Source organism: Mugil cephalus, chromosome 22 (assembly GCF_022458985.1).
Source record: "Mugil cephalus isolate CIBA_MC_2020 chromosome 22, CIBA_Mcephalus_1.1, whole genome shotgun sequence".
Lineage (NCBI taxonomy): Eukaryota > Metazoa > Chordata > Actinopteri > Mugiliformes > Mugilidae > Mugil > Mugil cephalus.
Window position 1 is genome coordinate 13,386,034 of NC_061791.1, and position 16,467 is coordinate 13,402,500.

Genomic DNA, 16,467 nt, shown 5'->3' on the forward strand with positions numbered 1-16,467 from the left:
TATCTCCGTGCTCCTCCAGTTACCGAAGATGCACAGATGAGGTCCGACACAATGTGAATTCACATGCAATTCTAAATGAATAGTTCTGAACCTTACATATTTCTCAGTGTGATATACACCGATCAGACATATCATTATGACCACCTTCCTGATATTTCCACCCAAAGTTGACATGTTCAATCTCATCAAGCTATCATAAAGAATATCTATTCACTCGTGCTGAGCAAAAATTCACTTTTCATCTAATCGATCCGAGCAGTTTGCACTGGGTTTATCTGGGTTTTTATACCAAACAGCTGCTCAGCACATCTGGAAATGGGTCCGATTGGTGCAGCGAAACCAGAACAATAAGCAGTAAAAGTTGTGGTCCATAAAACTAAAACAGCGCTTTGAAACATGCTCCGTAAAGCAGAGGGAAACTGCAGCGTTGTAATTCTTTGTGGGTTTGTCTCTACAGGTTACACATAGCATCGAGATTCATTCATTGTCAATGTAAATATATATATATATATATATATATATATATATATATATACTGGTTATTGAAGATTTAATAGTTTGAAGAAACATATTAAATTCTTTTGGTTAACGGAAGCTGCTTTGCTTTTTTAAGAGCGTCTTTGTGCATGTGAGATTTTAGTATTCAGGGAAAAGATGGTGGTGATTCACTAAACTATTAATCCGATGTCTTTGCAGCTCTCAGCCATGCGGTACAGGTGTGTGAAATAGTGGCCGTCCGCAAAGCAGAAGATGAAGACCAAGACGACACGCAGAGTCAGAAAAAGACGACGCAGCACTCCCTGCTCGGTCCCTATTCATTCACAGGTACAAACTTACTTTGATATATATATACTTAAGGGGATTCTCCCTCATTTTTTGCACATCAAAGTTACTTTTCGAGTCACAGAGGATACTTCTTGGCTTGTGATGAAGTTGCGCTGTATCTTCTGTAGCTCTAAGGAAACTCTGCCAAGTCTGAAGTACAGGATCCATCGTTATTGCTCTTTAAAGACATCAAGCTTCATGGTAGTACAGTACTAAATAACTAAAGTTCCCTTTTAAGAAATATATTCAGTGTCTTTTGTTCTCCCACAATGGAGCCCGGAGCCAGTTTACATCACTGTCTCTTTCATTTTCCTGAAGTAGGTTAATACAACATCACAGCCCCATTTTGGGTTAAATGTGCCGAGAGGCTGCATTTAGCTCCACCAATCATAAGCGATCTGACACTGGAAATAAGCCCGCAGACAGCTCCATAGTTAGAAAGTAATGCATTAACAAGAGAGTCCCTCACAGCTTAGCTGACTGGGTCCCTGCGATGGCGGCGTTCCAGTGACTTTGAGGCTAATGCTTGATTCGCAGCCATTAGATTATATCCAAACAAAATCGGATTTACATTTCTGATCGCAGCCAAATGTTAAAAATTACCTCGCTAATGTGAGCTCTTACTGGCATTAGAGTGTGTCGGGTCTGACACGGCTGCATACCCACAATCTGTGGAAGCTTCAAAGCCACGTCCCGCCACTGACATCCTGATTATGTAACCTATTAAAGGATGATTTTACGCCCGGCCTGAACCACCCTCTCCGCCACTGTAACTACGAGGTACTGTGTGTGTGATTTGAGGAACTTGCCTGAAAAGTTAACTTTTCTATCTGATGACAAAAATGCTTAGTGTGATAATTTGGCTTTGAAACGCTTAGTGAGGGAATCTGCTGTCAAAGTGCTTAGCGGGTAAAATTTCATTCCTTAATGTAAATATTTCAGTAATGTTCCTGGCAGGGTTTTATGCAACTCTCTGCTTATTGTATGACTATCAGATGAGTGCTGTTTATGCTCAGCTGGATCATCTTCTTACATTCCCTCACATGGCTGCTTTACATACTCAGTCACATATCTGATTGACCTGGCTGGTTAGGACAAAACTCAATCTCAGGATTCAATCTCAGGGTGAAGTCTACACTGTAGTACGGCCAAGTATTGAAACCGAAAGCATTCAGCATGTGAAAAGTATGAATGTACATAAAGACCTGCTATAGAGCCCAAACTGAACCACACGTCGCAAGACTTAGTCCGACTTTAACTGGACAGCTTAAGTGCATGTAAACACGTTACCCCGACTAAAATCTGAGTTCTCCTTATCCAATTAAGACACCCAGATAATGTGATTGAAAATCGTCTTTCTCCAGCATGTATGTACTTAACCGGACATGTGCCACAACTGCTGCGCTGGCGTATGACCCCAGAGCAAAATCTGCTCACCCTACCAAATCTGCTCGGCTGAGTATCTGGCGCTTCCAGGTGACGTCAACTGTATGTTTGGCCTGTTCATTCGACTATGTTCGGCTCCATTCAGCTCGTGGTTAGACAACACGAGTTTAATTTATTTTTCACAATATGTTTGGTAGAGATAGCTCGATAAAGTTTTTTATTTATCATTTTTAATTTTCCTCAAAACACAAAAAATCAGATGACAGCACCTTATTCATAAAAAATAAAGTAATAAAATGTCAAAATAATTCAAGTTCAATCCATTCATTTGTATAGCAGGTGCAAAAGGATTTAAGAAGCTTTATCCTGAAATAGATTAAATAAAAGTACAGCTTTTATCAATTTATCCAAACAATAAAAAGACAAAACAAAAAAGATAAGTTGCTCTGCTTCGATAACAACCGCTAATTGCTAACCTCTCTTCTGCGTCTTCCTGCTGTCTAACCAATTATTAGACATAACGTCAACTCCCCCTGCATCGTGGGGTAATCTGGCCTCGCAGAAGAAGAAGGTAAACGGAGCCGGTAGAAGAACCACCTGAGGGATAGCGAGCACCTTATCTGCACCACAAGTAGCACGCACATTACATATGAGATTAAAAAAGGTGAACATTATCCACCTGGTTGTTGTTTGAAATGCCGGTCTGCCGCATGACCGACTCTTGTTTATTATATGACGTAATAGGTCAACCGGAAAGCGTTGGTATTATCCCACTGAAAAGACACTAATTGCCCCCTAGTGTGGAGGAGGAAGACATGTTCCTGTCAGTTATTCATTTTTCTCCTTTGCTTGTAAACTGGGACAAGGGTTGCATTCAGAAAGTCGAATTTCGAGCATAGCTCGATTAAGCTGTGCATGTAAACACACTGAGTGACTCATGTCTGGAAAGGTGCTCTGATGCTTTGCACAAAGAAAAATGAAACAAACAGAAGACATAATCAGGGGCCTTTTTTAGCACATAAGGTGCAATCTGGAAAAAGCTATGGTGTTGTGTTTGCTTGCTAATCCCTTGGAGTGTTGTGGTCTTGTTTCTGAACAGTTTCCTACGTGAGGAGGACACGGCAGCACCACTGGTGGTGCAGTCACGTCACCTTCCACTGTGCCAGCGAGGGACTCCGCGACCAGTGGATCCGAGTAACGAACGAGCAGCTGGCATCACTCAGTACGTTCTCACCATCAGATACGGCCATGGACTCTGTACCAAAATAATTTACTGACTGTGAACCATATATGGTACACACAAGTACACTCAATAATCATTAAACTGCTATCAAAGGTACGGTGCAGTATATTATGCGTGGAGGGATCAGGATGTACTGTAGGGATCAGGCATTTTGATTACTAAGCACTTCTAACACCTGACAAGGATTGTGCACATGGGGCATGCAACTCAGTTCTTTGTCTGAGTGGTTTATAGATTACCACACCAAGAGACTAACATGCAGCGCAAAAGTTAGCAACTCGCCAAAGGACTAATGCTGCTGCTGTATGTCAGGATTCTACATCAGTAGAGGCAAACTAAAGCAAAATATTAATGTAAAACAACTGTTTACAAATTCATTTTGTTTAAAAAAGAGAAAAAAAACCCCAAAGATTAATAATCTTCAGTTTGCTTTTATCACTCCCTTTGGCTGAAACAACCAACACTCTCACGCAGTATTTTAAAGGTCAATTTCTTCTCGTTGTTTTTATGTCACTATTTTAAAGTGCAATGAACAAGTTAGAATACGCAACGCCAATTCTATGCGGTTTCTTCATGTCTTCGAGACGAATTGATGAAATCATGTAGAAATTTTAATATTTCAAACAGCAGAGGTGGTGAAATAAATTCTGAAATAAGACTGTATTTGTCTTAATGGTATGACAAAAAAAAATTACTAAAATGTTTGGTCCTATTGGGAACCATTGGTTTCATTTATAAGCTGCTGAGTTAAATTCAATATATTGTCATTTATTTGCTCATTACATTTTGTATGTAACATTTGTAAGGAGTAACTCGAGAGCTATGTGCAATATTTTAAAAAATGCAATTTGAGGATTTTTTCTTTATCATGGTCGAGAATGGATAAACAAAACTGCTTCTACTTTACTGTTTCTAAAATTAAGATCGTTAGAAGACAGAAACAAAAATGCTCCAGTTTTTTCATATTGGGTATGGAAAAAATGGCGCTTTTTTGTTTTTGTCTTCTAATGATGATTTCATTCCCATTTTTAGAAACAGAAAATGACAATTGACTGTTTTTAGAGCTTTGTTTATCCATTCTCGACCCCGATACAGAAAAAACGCCTTGAAATTTTTTGGAATTTTAAAAGGAAAATCAAATAACCACTCATTTTTTGTTTTTTAATATCCTTTTCTGAACTGAAAATCCAATGACCGAAACATACCCATTTGCCACAATACATATATAAAGATATTGGTTTCTGATGACATTCTACATTGGACCTATTTTTACACAAGCTCTTCTTTCGGAAGGAACGTGTGCACTGTACATCCACACCATAAAAGTCGGTTCATTCTTTTCAGCACTACGTTCTGCACCCTACCTTCAGGACAGCCCAGGGGCAAACCTGCAGCAGAGGTAGCCTCCTCCATTTGTCTCTGAGACAGCGCCTCACAGGCACAGACATGAAGAATGCTAGCAACGACAACGGCAACCTGATAAAACTTATAAATGGCAGCGTCACAAACATTGAAAGAATGTCATGCCGTATAAAAAATATATTTCTGTCCAGCTGCGCTTTAAAGGATCTGCACAATCCGCAATATCACAGCACATTCTTCATTAAAATGAGATATAATCTGATTTGGATTAAAAGAAAAACTTTAATGTGTTTTCAGATTATGTATTAACATATTAGATGACACATTTGCCTTTATTACAATTCTGACATAACTGTAAGCAGGATGGATTGTTTTACACCCCGACATTAATACACTAGCGAAGAGATCACATGATTGGGCTCTGCAGGAGCTAGTGCGTATCCAGCATGTGGTAATAAGTGTGCGAGGTGGGATTAAACCATCTGAAATGGTGTTCCAGATCCCATTTTGCTTGGCAGGACGAATCAATTCGAGGAAATTAACCACATTCATTGTGACGCCGAATCGCCGGCGCGCTCGATAGCGTTAGTCCCCTCCACCGTACACCTTTACATCACCCATTGACAATCCATTTATGTAATCTAATGGAACTTTTGTCTTACTGCCGAACAATATGGCACCCGATATTTCTCCGTGCTCATTTAGCACTTGATCCCGGCCCATTCGTTTTGGGTTCGAGCAGCCGCTACATCTAGGTTTGTTGTCCTAAACGCAGTCTTCCACAACAGAACATAAACAAGCCATTTAGTATTCTCCATCGCGGCACTTTGTAGGTTTATCACCAAATGATGCAGTGCCTCCGGATTGCTTCACACTCCTCCCGTAGTCGTAGACACGCCATTTATTTTGGGGTGGGGAGCAGTCAGGTTGACGGAGCATTTTGAAAAAGGTCCGTGGCTAATGAAAACTTCATCAAGCTGTTTTCAGTTATGCATTTGTGATATTAAAAAAAGAAAGAAAGAAAAAAGGTAAAGACTGCGCATTTTAATGACCATCTCCTTCACTTTGCAGCCAACCGACCAAAGAGCCTTCTGGTATACATCAATCCATTCGGGGGAAAGCGGCGTGGGAAGCGTATTTACGAGCGGAAGGTGGCTCCCATGTTTCGCCGCGCCGGCATCTCCACCGATGTGATTGGTGAGCCCCCATCAGTTGCAGTCCTGAACATTTAAATAAAAAATGAGCCTCGATGGCCGACATATAGATCTCCACTGCCACCGTGGCCTCTCGTGGGGACTGAAGAGACTTGCAAGGATATGATTTGGCGTATAGCGCCATTAATCACGCCACCACCTTAATGGAAGCCTGTGATAGTTGATAAGCTTAGGTATCCAAACACATCTATTATTCAGTAAGTGTTTGCAACATCTACAAATAGTCTGGGGTATTGATGGTCTTTCAGAGTGGATACTATTCTCAAGGCTTCCTACACGTGCTGTGAACTGCAGGGCTGTGTTTGTGTTATGTGCGTGGTAAACAGATTTGCCGTTGAAGCGATTGTTTCCTTGGGCTCAGGCCTCATTTCGCTGGCTAATATACAATAGATGAATTAGGCTGCTTTGTGACTGTGTGGATTTGCCTTTTCTGGACATTAATCTGCTCCAGGGAGGGGTTCCAGTAAATGTTTCCAAACTGCATGCATTCGTGCTTCCAAATGGCGCGACGAAAGTCACGCAATGTTTTCTGCTCTCCGTTGAACTTGTGTTTTCCATTTGATTTGTTTCTATAGTGACGGAGCGTGCCAATCATGCCAGGGACCACTTGGAAACGGAGGCCAATCTAGATAAATACGACGGGTGAGTACTTGAGCAAGGTAGCCGCGGCTTTCAGGCTTTGAACACCGGCCCTTCAATGGACATGACATGGAGTTGACACTTCTCTGTTCATATGTTAATAAAGTTATTGAGAGACGCGGCGCTGAGTTTTCAGTAAGTGCAGAGACCTGGCTTGTGTCAGATTGTAATTACTGAAACAGGTCCTTCTCACACGTAACCACTTATGTTAGTCTGACTCAGTCACTGACAGGGCAGGGATCTTCAACGTTTTTCAGGCCAAGGAGCAGTCTAATATGCAGCCTCTTGATCGGCTCGTAAGCGACAGGGGCGGGGCCTACTGTATACAGGAGGCTTAGATTGACAAGTCTAGTGTGGCGCTCTGTATGAAACGGTGCGCTGTTGACACAGCTCCTGTATCACTGAATGAGTGAAGTGTTGATAGAAAGATAACGTCTTCTACCTCCATTTCTCCCTTTAATAAAGATACGAAAAAATGTCTAATCAACCAAAGATTTGATCACCCTGCAGTACCTCCGCGGACCCCCTAGGGCTTGCAGACCCCCTATGTGTTAGGACATTTTCTTCAAACTTGTGTGTGGCCTTTGGATTATTTATAATACGGAATTTAAATGCAGCAAAAGCAGACGGTGTTTATCACCATTTCCAACATTACTACTTAGCACCAAGTAAGGGCAAGTAACAGTGGACAAGCTAGAGTTAATAGAAACACGTTTTTTGCCGCTATTTGGTCACAAACCAAAACACTAAGCTATTTTTTATAGCCTTGATGATGGCAATGGATGAAAAGTTAATGGATAACTAAATTGTCTGCAATTCTTCTTCAGGCAATGTTAGAATGTGCGCACTAACTTTTATTTGAGCGGTTGTAAAACTACAAATGTCAACCTCAATGAGGCTCTAGCGGGAAAAGGCAAAGTTCAGTAGGACAAACTGGGCAATATGGATGCCTGTATAAAATTCATGTAGAATTTGACATATTTCGGCAGTCCTCTAAGGTTTTAAAATGTCAGCCCCTGTGACTAAATAACAACCCTGTTGTTTGCTTGGTCACATCTCATTTACGACAAATGAAAAGTATATCTGACAATCATGTACATCTAATTATAGAATTTACCGGCACAAGTCATGCTTTCAGCTCAAATTGTACATGTTGTCGCTCAGGCCTGCGAGTAAAAAGACCATGCCAAGGTAAAATACAGTTAATAGGCAAGCATAAAGGGTCGTCCTGTTTCTTGCTTAGTGCCCTGTCGTTTCCAGCTTCTATTCATCAGATATTCGGTCCACAAGAGCAGGGTTAGAGTCCATTATGCTTTTACTCTGCAGTTCATATAATTTATTGACCCATTTCTGCAAGGTTTTGAGTTACTTAAGAAGCTGTAATGCCTGGTGGCAAAGTGTGACATTCACAAATTCATATTCACTTTCACAGTTGGACTCGCTGCCTAGTTGCATTATTATCAAGGTTTCTGGCTATGTAGTTATTTTCTCATGAATATATGCTTAACTGCAGACACATGTACCTGTAATGGAGTGATTATGTCAGACAAAAATGAAGTTTCGTGTCAAACCCATGTTGGAGTTGTTGATTTCATCTTTCTCTACAGGGTGGTGTGTGTGGGTGGAGATGGTATGTTTAGCGAGGTCCTCCATGGGCTGGTTACCAGGACCCAAACTGACCACGGTGTGGACCAGAACCAACCAGATGCTGAGTTGGTGCCATGTCAGCTACGCATAGGAATCATTCCTGCAGGTAGGCTTTGGCAGTTGCTGTATATCACGTAAAAAACATGACATAATGGTGAGCATCAGTAATTAATAGTTTTGGGTTTTTATTCTGATTTTTTTTAAAAACTTGAAAATAACAAGTTGACATTGTGGACGGTGGCACATCACATAAAGGATGAGAGGACCTCTTGTACTTAAATTTAAGGCCAGCTTTGGATGGCTTAGCTTAGCAAAATGGCTACCGAGGTTCTGTCAGAAAACACCCACCATCTGTAAAGCTTTATGTTTTAATGATGGTTTAAGTTTGTGTATTTATTGGGCCAGAGTACCTCTAAGCCAGTCAAAGCTAAGGTAGCTACTTGCTGCAGCTAGCTTAGATAGCTGGCTGCAGCTACAATCTCAGAGCGACTAAACATTTTTCCCAAATGCTTTTTGTAACTATTCTGAAAAGATAAAGTTGAAAGTTGAATATAATGTGAATAATAACACATATTGTCAAAAATATAGCTTATTGGCACGACTCTCACATCACTCTCACAATCAAATCTTGATTAGAAGAATAAAAGACCTAGGCCTTCTTTTTAAAGCTGCGACACACCAAGTCGACTGCCTGCAGTTTTCAGATGTCGGTGTACAGCGGTAGCCTCGCACTGACATCACACGATAGTTCTTGAAAGTCAGCTTGTGGGTCCCCACCTTTAAAATTTTTCTGTTCAGTTAAAAAAAAAAGGAAAAAAATACTTAATTTATCTCCTTTGTGGTGCCAAATGTAATACGTTCCCGACATTTCCCTTTTTTTGTGTAATGAAAAATGTCTTGTCCCACTATTTCTTGTCCTGTCTTGAGCTACACATGTAATATAACAGTGTAGCTGAATCCACCACAAAGGGCAGCTCACAGCAGTTAATTTTTTATTTTTTTTGTTCAGTGTCAAGATACCAAGATACGGTAGTCTGGTGATGCATGTTTGTACTAAATGTGAAATGCTAGATTAAAAAAAAAAAAAAAAACTTTTCAAAAATAAACATCCACCAGAAGTGTTTCTTCTAATTCTAACTGTGAAGAACTTCATGCACTGATCCAATTCCGCTGAGCTACATAAGAGAATCTCTATGGCAACAGGGTGGGAGGTCCCAATAGGGGCATGCGGAGGGTCAATCATACCAAGTGCCATAAATGGAAACATGCTGAGTGACATTTTGAAATCACTGTAATTTTCATGAGAATAGAAATACAGCACATGAAGGCCAATGTGAGACTATGTTGTGCACAGCTTGATGGTAATAACAGAGGAGTTTGAAAATCGTCTGGGAATGTGGTACATGAATTTTAGGCCTGTTACAGCCATGATTTGGATGTGTTGACTCGCTTTTGGCCTTTTTACAAAAGAAGATAAATGAAAACGGTGGGTGCGTCTTTATAAAGGGCTTGTGTCCTGCACCTTTTACAGCACTTCTACTCATACACTTCAAGCTGCCAGTGAAAACCCAAGGCCACTGTGATGAATGATCTCAAGCAAATTGTTCCAATGATTTATTTTATTAATTTTTTTAAATCACTGGCATGCCGTCTTAATACGAGGGCTCTTGAGAGATTTATAGAAAATAATTAATGTGCTTTGGTTTGTTTTTCAATCGTGCACACTGGGTTACACAAGCCTTGAAGTGGCCAATCTCACCTCAGCGCGTTTAAATAAAAAATAGAATAAAACAGACATTTTTTCTAACCTACTCAAGAACATTTGATACGTGCAGACATGCTGATGAGAATGACTTAAAAGTAAGAGCTCATTTTCAATATTTCTGATTCAGGTCAGTTTAATCTAGCGCATTGTGCATTTAAAGGTCCAGTTTGTCTGACTTGGTGGCATCTAGAGGTGAGACTGGAAATTGCATTCAACTGAGTACCACTTACCTCACACTCCTCTTACAATCCTTTATGAATTTATGAACAGAAAATAGTTCCTAACAACTCCAGTATTTAGACCTGTTTGTTTAAAACTACAATGTCCATTATTTTATCATTATTATTTGATAAAGTCTGTATTTGTGAGCTATTTTTGAAGTATTGTTCACTTTGCTCTTCTCTTGCCAGCCTTTGAGGTTTTATTCTAGATCAGACTAAGAGACATTTTCTTGCCAAAGTGATGTGTGCAAACAGAATGTACAGCCCCTGCATTAATGTTGATTACTGATTAATGCTTGATTAATCTTTATCTTGCTCAATCAAAGTCCTGTGTGCCAAGGGTCAAATTAAAGAGTCCTCAACTCGTTTGTCATGGAGTTTTTATACATGTGTGGTTTTTTTTGACACATTCCCATTGCGCTGGTTTGAGATACTGTAGTGTGGAAAGGAATGGCAGTCAAGCTTGACACAATGAAAGCGCAAGTAAAAAACAACTGGTATATTGTTGATCACAACTCACGTGGTGCAGATGGGTTTTTGGGCTTTTGCTGTAAGATATTGCTGCTAGTGCAGCAATGAATACAATGATGTACTGAGCATTCAAACAGCAAAAATATTCTTTTTGGGGCAGCAATAAAGCATCCAGAGTCCATTGTTATTCCAGAGATAAAGATGATCTAACTGCCAAGATGATCTTACTGGCGAGACAGTTTGGGGAGAAATACAGATGAAAACTGGAGCTTCTCTACTGAGAATATGCCTTGTGACAGTTTATTCTATCTCCTCTGCATATGCCAACAGGCTATTGTGGTTGAGTAACTTAAGAGGAATAAAACATTGAGCGTCTGGGGACAGAACATCTGTGCGCCAGTGAGATCCATTCAAAGCCAGTTGGCTTTTGCTGAGTATCTTCAGAAGAGTCAAATGGCATCTGTCACCATTTCTTGCGCTCGGCAAAATAGCAGGCAGCGCAGGGCTGTCAGGAGCAATTGGAAAGCGTTCGGATGTGATTACGAGGCTCGGCGCAGAAGAAGCAAAGGCCAGATAAGTGATATTCATAGAAAGTCAGGGGGAAAAAACTGGAGGGAGAGAGAGGGAGCTCATCTTCATACTCATCTGTGCGTCCGCCGCTGAATGACAGGCCTGATCTCCGCTGTCACGCTTCTGTGAGCCGGCTCAAAACATCACTAGTTAGATTTCACTCCCTCCTCTCACTCACTCTCTGTCTTTTATCAGTGGCAGTAGGTCCATTTCACCACTTGAAGATGATCAAAGTAGGGCAGATAGGTCTGAAATTACGCCATGCGGCGCAGAAAGAGAGATAGGGCTTTATTACCTCTCAAGTTGAAAAATTTAATGTCAAACTCAACATTTCTCACAAGGCAGGGGATGCCTCTTATCCGTCATTTGTTGGCTGCAGAGTGCTGATGATAGCCCGGGGCCTGGAGCTATCCGATTAGTTAACTTTATGACTGCGACGTCTCTTTGCTTCTGCCTAATAAAGTCTTTCAAGGAAATTTTCCTTACTCGGTTGCAGCTTTGAAATACATGCAGTTCTGCCATGAGCAGGCCTTTTATGACTGATTTAATTTATGACTCAGAGTTACACACATTAACATTTTTTATATCGCCCCTTTTGATCAGACAGCAACACGTGAACAAGCGGTATCCTTGAAGATCTAGATTTTGCTTTTTGGCGGCCTCTATGGTAATGAGTGGTAATTGCAGGTTGGGTTGTAAACCAAACATTTTAGTTTAGTTTAGTTTATTTGGATCCCCATAAGCTGTTACCTTAGACAACAGCTATTCTTCTTGGACAATTAGTAATAAAGTATTAGCACCACCTCCTGTCTATGACAGATTGAGTACTGCAATGTGATGATGGATAACTTGTCACTCATGGCTTGTGATTGTCCCGGGCAATGTCTCCACAGACACCCACTTCAAATACTGTAAATGCAAGGACTTTAATATAATGTACCATGGGCTGAAACTTCATTTTGTTACCTCACAAATGTCTAATGTAATAATAGTTCTACCCAAACAACACACTGCAATATTACTGAGAATATCCATCCGGTTCACTTCCTTTCTGTAACAGTGAAAAAGAAACTGTTTCACAAACATGAATGACAGCTACTGGGACGGGTTGACCAGCCAAACCGGTGCTGAAGCATGCATGTTCATGCATGTAGGTACTTGTCGGGAATGTACATGACCTATATACATCAATGGGTGATCCACTAATGGGACCTGTTCAGCAAGTAAAATCTCTTATTTTCTATAGGTATTCTCAACTCTAATGACTAATAACTACCGTGATCGCCATTAGTTTGTTCCATGACCAAACCGACTGCACACAACAGGCGACATGCTTACTTTATAGCTGCATGTCAACGTTTTCCATAAGAGAATGATAGCACGCTGCTATTAGCATTCAGTTTAAAGTTTAAACTGTGGCTAAGTGCAGCCTCACAGCCAGCAGTAATGGAGGTCTATGTGTGTTACTATGGCATTAGGTTTTTAAAAATACTGTTTTCCAGGAATTACAAGCAAAGTTCTTCCAACAGACAGCCATCTTTATAACACTCTGGGCAGTAATTCCAGACTACCTAAATGAATAGGGAAGGACTACAATTATAATGGAACATGTGTACATCATATGCCATTTGTGCCGTCAAAGACTTTCCATAGATTTGTGTTCTGCTAATTATTCTTGGTAGGCCACAAGGACAGTGGTGTAAATTTGTACGTACTCGTCTTTCCAAGCATCCCTGGATCAGATGTTGCTTTTTTCCTTTTTTAATTATGGCATCTATCATTGGTAAAAACAGTGTTTTACATCTAAAGTTCCCTCACTTGATAGTGGAAGTTTGCGAATTGTGCGTTTGTTCTGTGAATTTAAGTATTTTTTTTCCTTTAGCATGTCAGTACCAGCTTTCAAATGGTTGACCGCCTTTGTTTCTCCATCCAACAGGATCTACTGACTGTATCTGCTTCGCGACAGTAGGAACCAATGACCCAGTTACTTCTGCTTTACACATCATTGTCGGTAAGTGGAAGTCACGCAAAGACAAAGAACAACACTTGTCTCTTATCTCACTACATCCTGTTTTCAGTTCTATCTGATCTTGGTGAACCTTTGACCGGTCATGTTGGCGTACTGCATGTTTATGTAACCAAACCTGTTTATTCTCAACAGGTGATTCTCAGCCTATGGATGTTTGTTCAGTCCACCACAACGAGCTGTTTCTCAGATACTCTGTTTCATTGCTTGGCTACGGTTTCTATGGAGACGTACTGACGGACAGCGAGAGGAAGAGGTGGCTTGGTCCCGCCAGATATGACCTGTCAGGTAGGTTGCTGGGTCTAGCTCGGAGGCCAACCTAAACTGTTGTGGTTTAAAGTTGGTCCGGAGCCGGGGAAATGATTATGCTGGGCAAAGATCTGCCAGGTCAATCAAACCATTTGGGTGGGATTTATTTGGTGATGGACAATTGCACGATCACATGCGGATCTCTACATCGGTTGGAACACGCCCGTAATGAAATCCCAATGACGCATTACCAGACTCATAACCTGATAGTGTCATCATTAAATATAACACACGGCCTCGGGCCTCCGGTATAAGTGGGTTTTGTGTAGATCTGCAGGAGTAAAACCGACAAGATTTCTCCTCCCAACAGGGCTAAACATAAACATTTGCTCTTATAAGGTGCTTTGAACATTTGAACACAGGCTTCCACTTCATGATGCAAGATGTGAAATCAGGCAAAATTAAACTGCGGCCGGTTGAACAGAGGAAAATAATTCCCTAACACAGACCTCTTTTATCAAAGCGTTTTAAGCAACTAAAGATGTGGAGGGAAAAAAAATGCACGTATAAACAAGAAAGTTGGCCTTAATCAAACTTTTATGCGGAGATCAATAATAAAGCTCACCATTTCTAGATCCATCAGCTTGTTCACATAGAGCTCCCAACAGAATTGCAAAAATTATTAATCTTTGAAATATCTCAACCACCACATACCGGTTTTGCTCCAGCGTTCAGGGTCAGTCTGAACCAAAGCAGTGGACTGTGTGGTGCACAGACTGGCACTGCTACTGCGGTTAAAAACAGTGACGCAGTGGACATTCAGTTCAACTTCATGTATATGACGCCGACAACAATTCAGATCGTCGGAAGACGCTTTACAGAATCAACCAAAGCAAGTTCCGGAGTGATGGTGGCGAGAGTAAAGTCTCTCTGCTCCAGGTTTTCTGGGAATAAACCGATCTGCCACAACATTAAAACCACTATCAGGAATAATATTGACCTTCTTGTGATAATACATTGTTCTTCCGGGAAACATTTGGACCTGTCACTCATGTGAATATTACTCAGACATGTACCACCCACTGATCATTTATTATTAAACAGGATGAGATGTTACAGTCCCTTGTGCCGAGATCCGAGGCGAAACACATTTAGAAGCCCAGTCCAAAGATACTGACAGCAAAATAACTTCAAAGCGTACTTGACAAATGCCTTAATTGCTGTTAATTAATACTTTAATTGCTCAACATCACATATGTTGCTGCTCTGGTGAGACTATCCAATTCCTCGCAGAGGTATTTTGTCACCAGTCTGCCGACATTCAGCAGCACAGGGACTTAATAGACATTTATTTAAATGAAAATCTTTGACGGCGCCTCGCCAAGCGTGTAATGTTACACGCTGAAAAGAATAAGCTTGTTTTCAGTGTTAAATGAAAAGTGAGGATAGTTTACAAATGTATTCAGTCTGGAAACGCTTCTCACAAAATGATCACATTCGCGTGCCGCCGAACCCCTCTGCAGAGAGGAGACACACACACAAACACGAGGACGGTATCGATCGCCAATAAACGACGCCCCCGTGTCGAATGGTCCAGATAATTATGCAGAGAGCCCCCTTTTAACAATTTAACTGCCTCGTTAGGTGTAATTCGAGTTAATTAAATCCCTGATTAAAGTTGAAAGTGATTTCAACTAATAAAACTCTCCTCCGATTTCTGTCGCAGGCGTGAAAACCTTTCTGAGCCACAACTACTACGAAGGCACCGTGTCTTTCCTCCCGTCAGAGGACGACGTGGGGAACCCGAGGGACAAGCTGCAGTGCCGATCGGGGTGAGTAAAGCATTCTGCGGCACGTCAACACTATTTCACGATACCCCGACTTATCTGACTGTGCTCAGATGTGGTAGTTTACTCTGTCACCTAATTTACTGTAGACGGCTCATTCAGTCTTGTCCAAAGGGCCCTCTCTCTCTAAGTGCTTCGGGTTTTGATGTGCTCTGAGCAGACATGGGCGTTCGTTATCCAGGCTGAAACCATTATTCTGTTTAATGACACCGTAAAAGGTGATATGACTGTGCTGCAAAAGTCACTTCCACCTGCAGATGCCTTTGAGCCATTCCAACAAAAAGAAATACTAACATTTAAATAGCCGAGCGCACTTTGAAGACAGTTTAAGACAGACTGAAATCATCCCCGTGTAATGAAACACTGGAGCTTGTTTGAGTTTTGACAGTAACAGTGGAAAACAAGGTTACGTTTGATATTTCAGGTGCAGCGTCTGTCAGCACAAGCCTTCATCAAAGGACTGGCACATCAAGATGTCAGAGGAGAAGGAAGACTCCGGCAAAGGTACAAGATTTGGGTTTGGTTTTGTTGTTGTTCGGAATGCGCCAATGCAATCACACCGAAACGCGCACTTCTCATTTCTCCTCCTCGTTATCCGCTTGTTTGTCGGTTTATGAACCACCGGCAAACTTCTGAGATGGGTGGAAATGAGTATTCTTAAAGGCTGGCGCTTTGAGAATAATACAGACAAAAAAAAAAAAAAAAATGAAATGGAATAACAAAAGGAGATGAGACGATCCCACGCTGTCTGTCTCTTTTCCCTTGAAGTTGCATACACAAAAAAAAACAAAAAAAAAAAAAAACAGGGAGACATTTGCACTTTTCTCTTTTTTCCTTGAGATGGACTGAGTGTAAATAACACTGTCTCCGTCTTTCTTCTCCCTGTCAAATCTCCATTTTCTTGTCTGTTTTTTTTTCTTCCTCCCGCAGCATGGCGAAATTCTTGATGAGATTCTTGATGAGTTATTGATGAGAAAATAGGAACTGATTTTAGTGACACTC

The 16,467-nt window shown here is 41.0% G+C and overlaps 1 protein-coding gene across 1 annotated transcript in view; it reads left to right on the top strand.

Moving 5' to 3' along the window:
• The window catches only part of cerk (ceramide kinase), a 42,494-nt gene that overhangs the window by 14,240 nt on the left and 11,787 nt on the right, over nucleotides 1-16,467 (top strand). Inside the window, exons 2-10 of the mRNA XM_047575834.1 lie at nucleotides 697-825; nucleotides 3,311-3,433; nucleotides 5,888-6,013; nucleotides 6,606-6,672; nucleotides 8,277-8,422; nucleotides 13,280-13,354; nucleotides 13,505-13,657; nucleotides 15,345-15,450; nucleotides 15,890-15,969. Of these exons, the coding sequence (XP_047431790.1) occupies nucleotides 697-825; nucleotides 3,311-3,433; nucleotides 5,888-6,013; nucleotides 6,606-6,672; nucleotides 8,277-8,422; nucleotides 13,280-13,354; nucleotides 13,505-13,657; nucleotides 15,345-15,450; nucleotides 15,890-15,969 (1,005 nt within the window). The remainder of the gene's footprint in view (nucleotides 1-696; nucleotides 826-3,310; nucleotides 3,434-5,887; nucleotides 6,014-6,605; nucleotides 6,673-8,276; nucleotides 8,423-13,279; nucleotides 13,355-13,504; nucleotides 13,658-15,344; nucleotides 15,451-15,889; nucleotides 15,970-16,467) is intronic.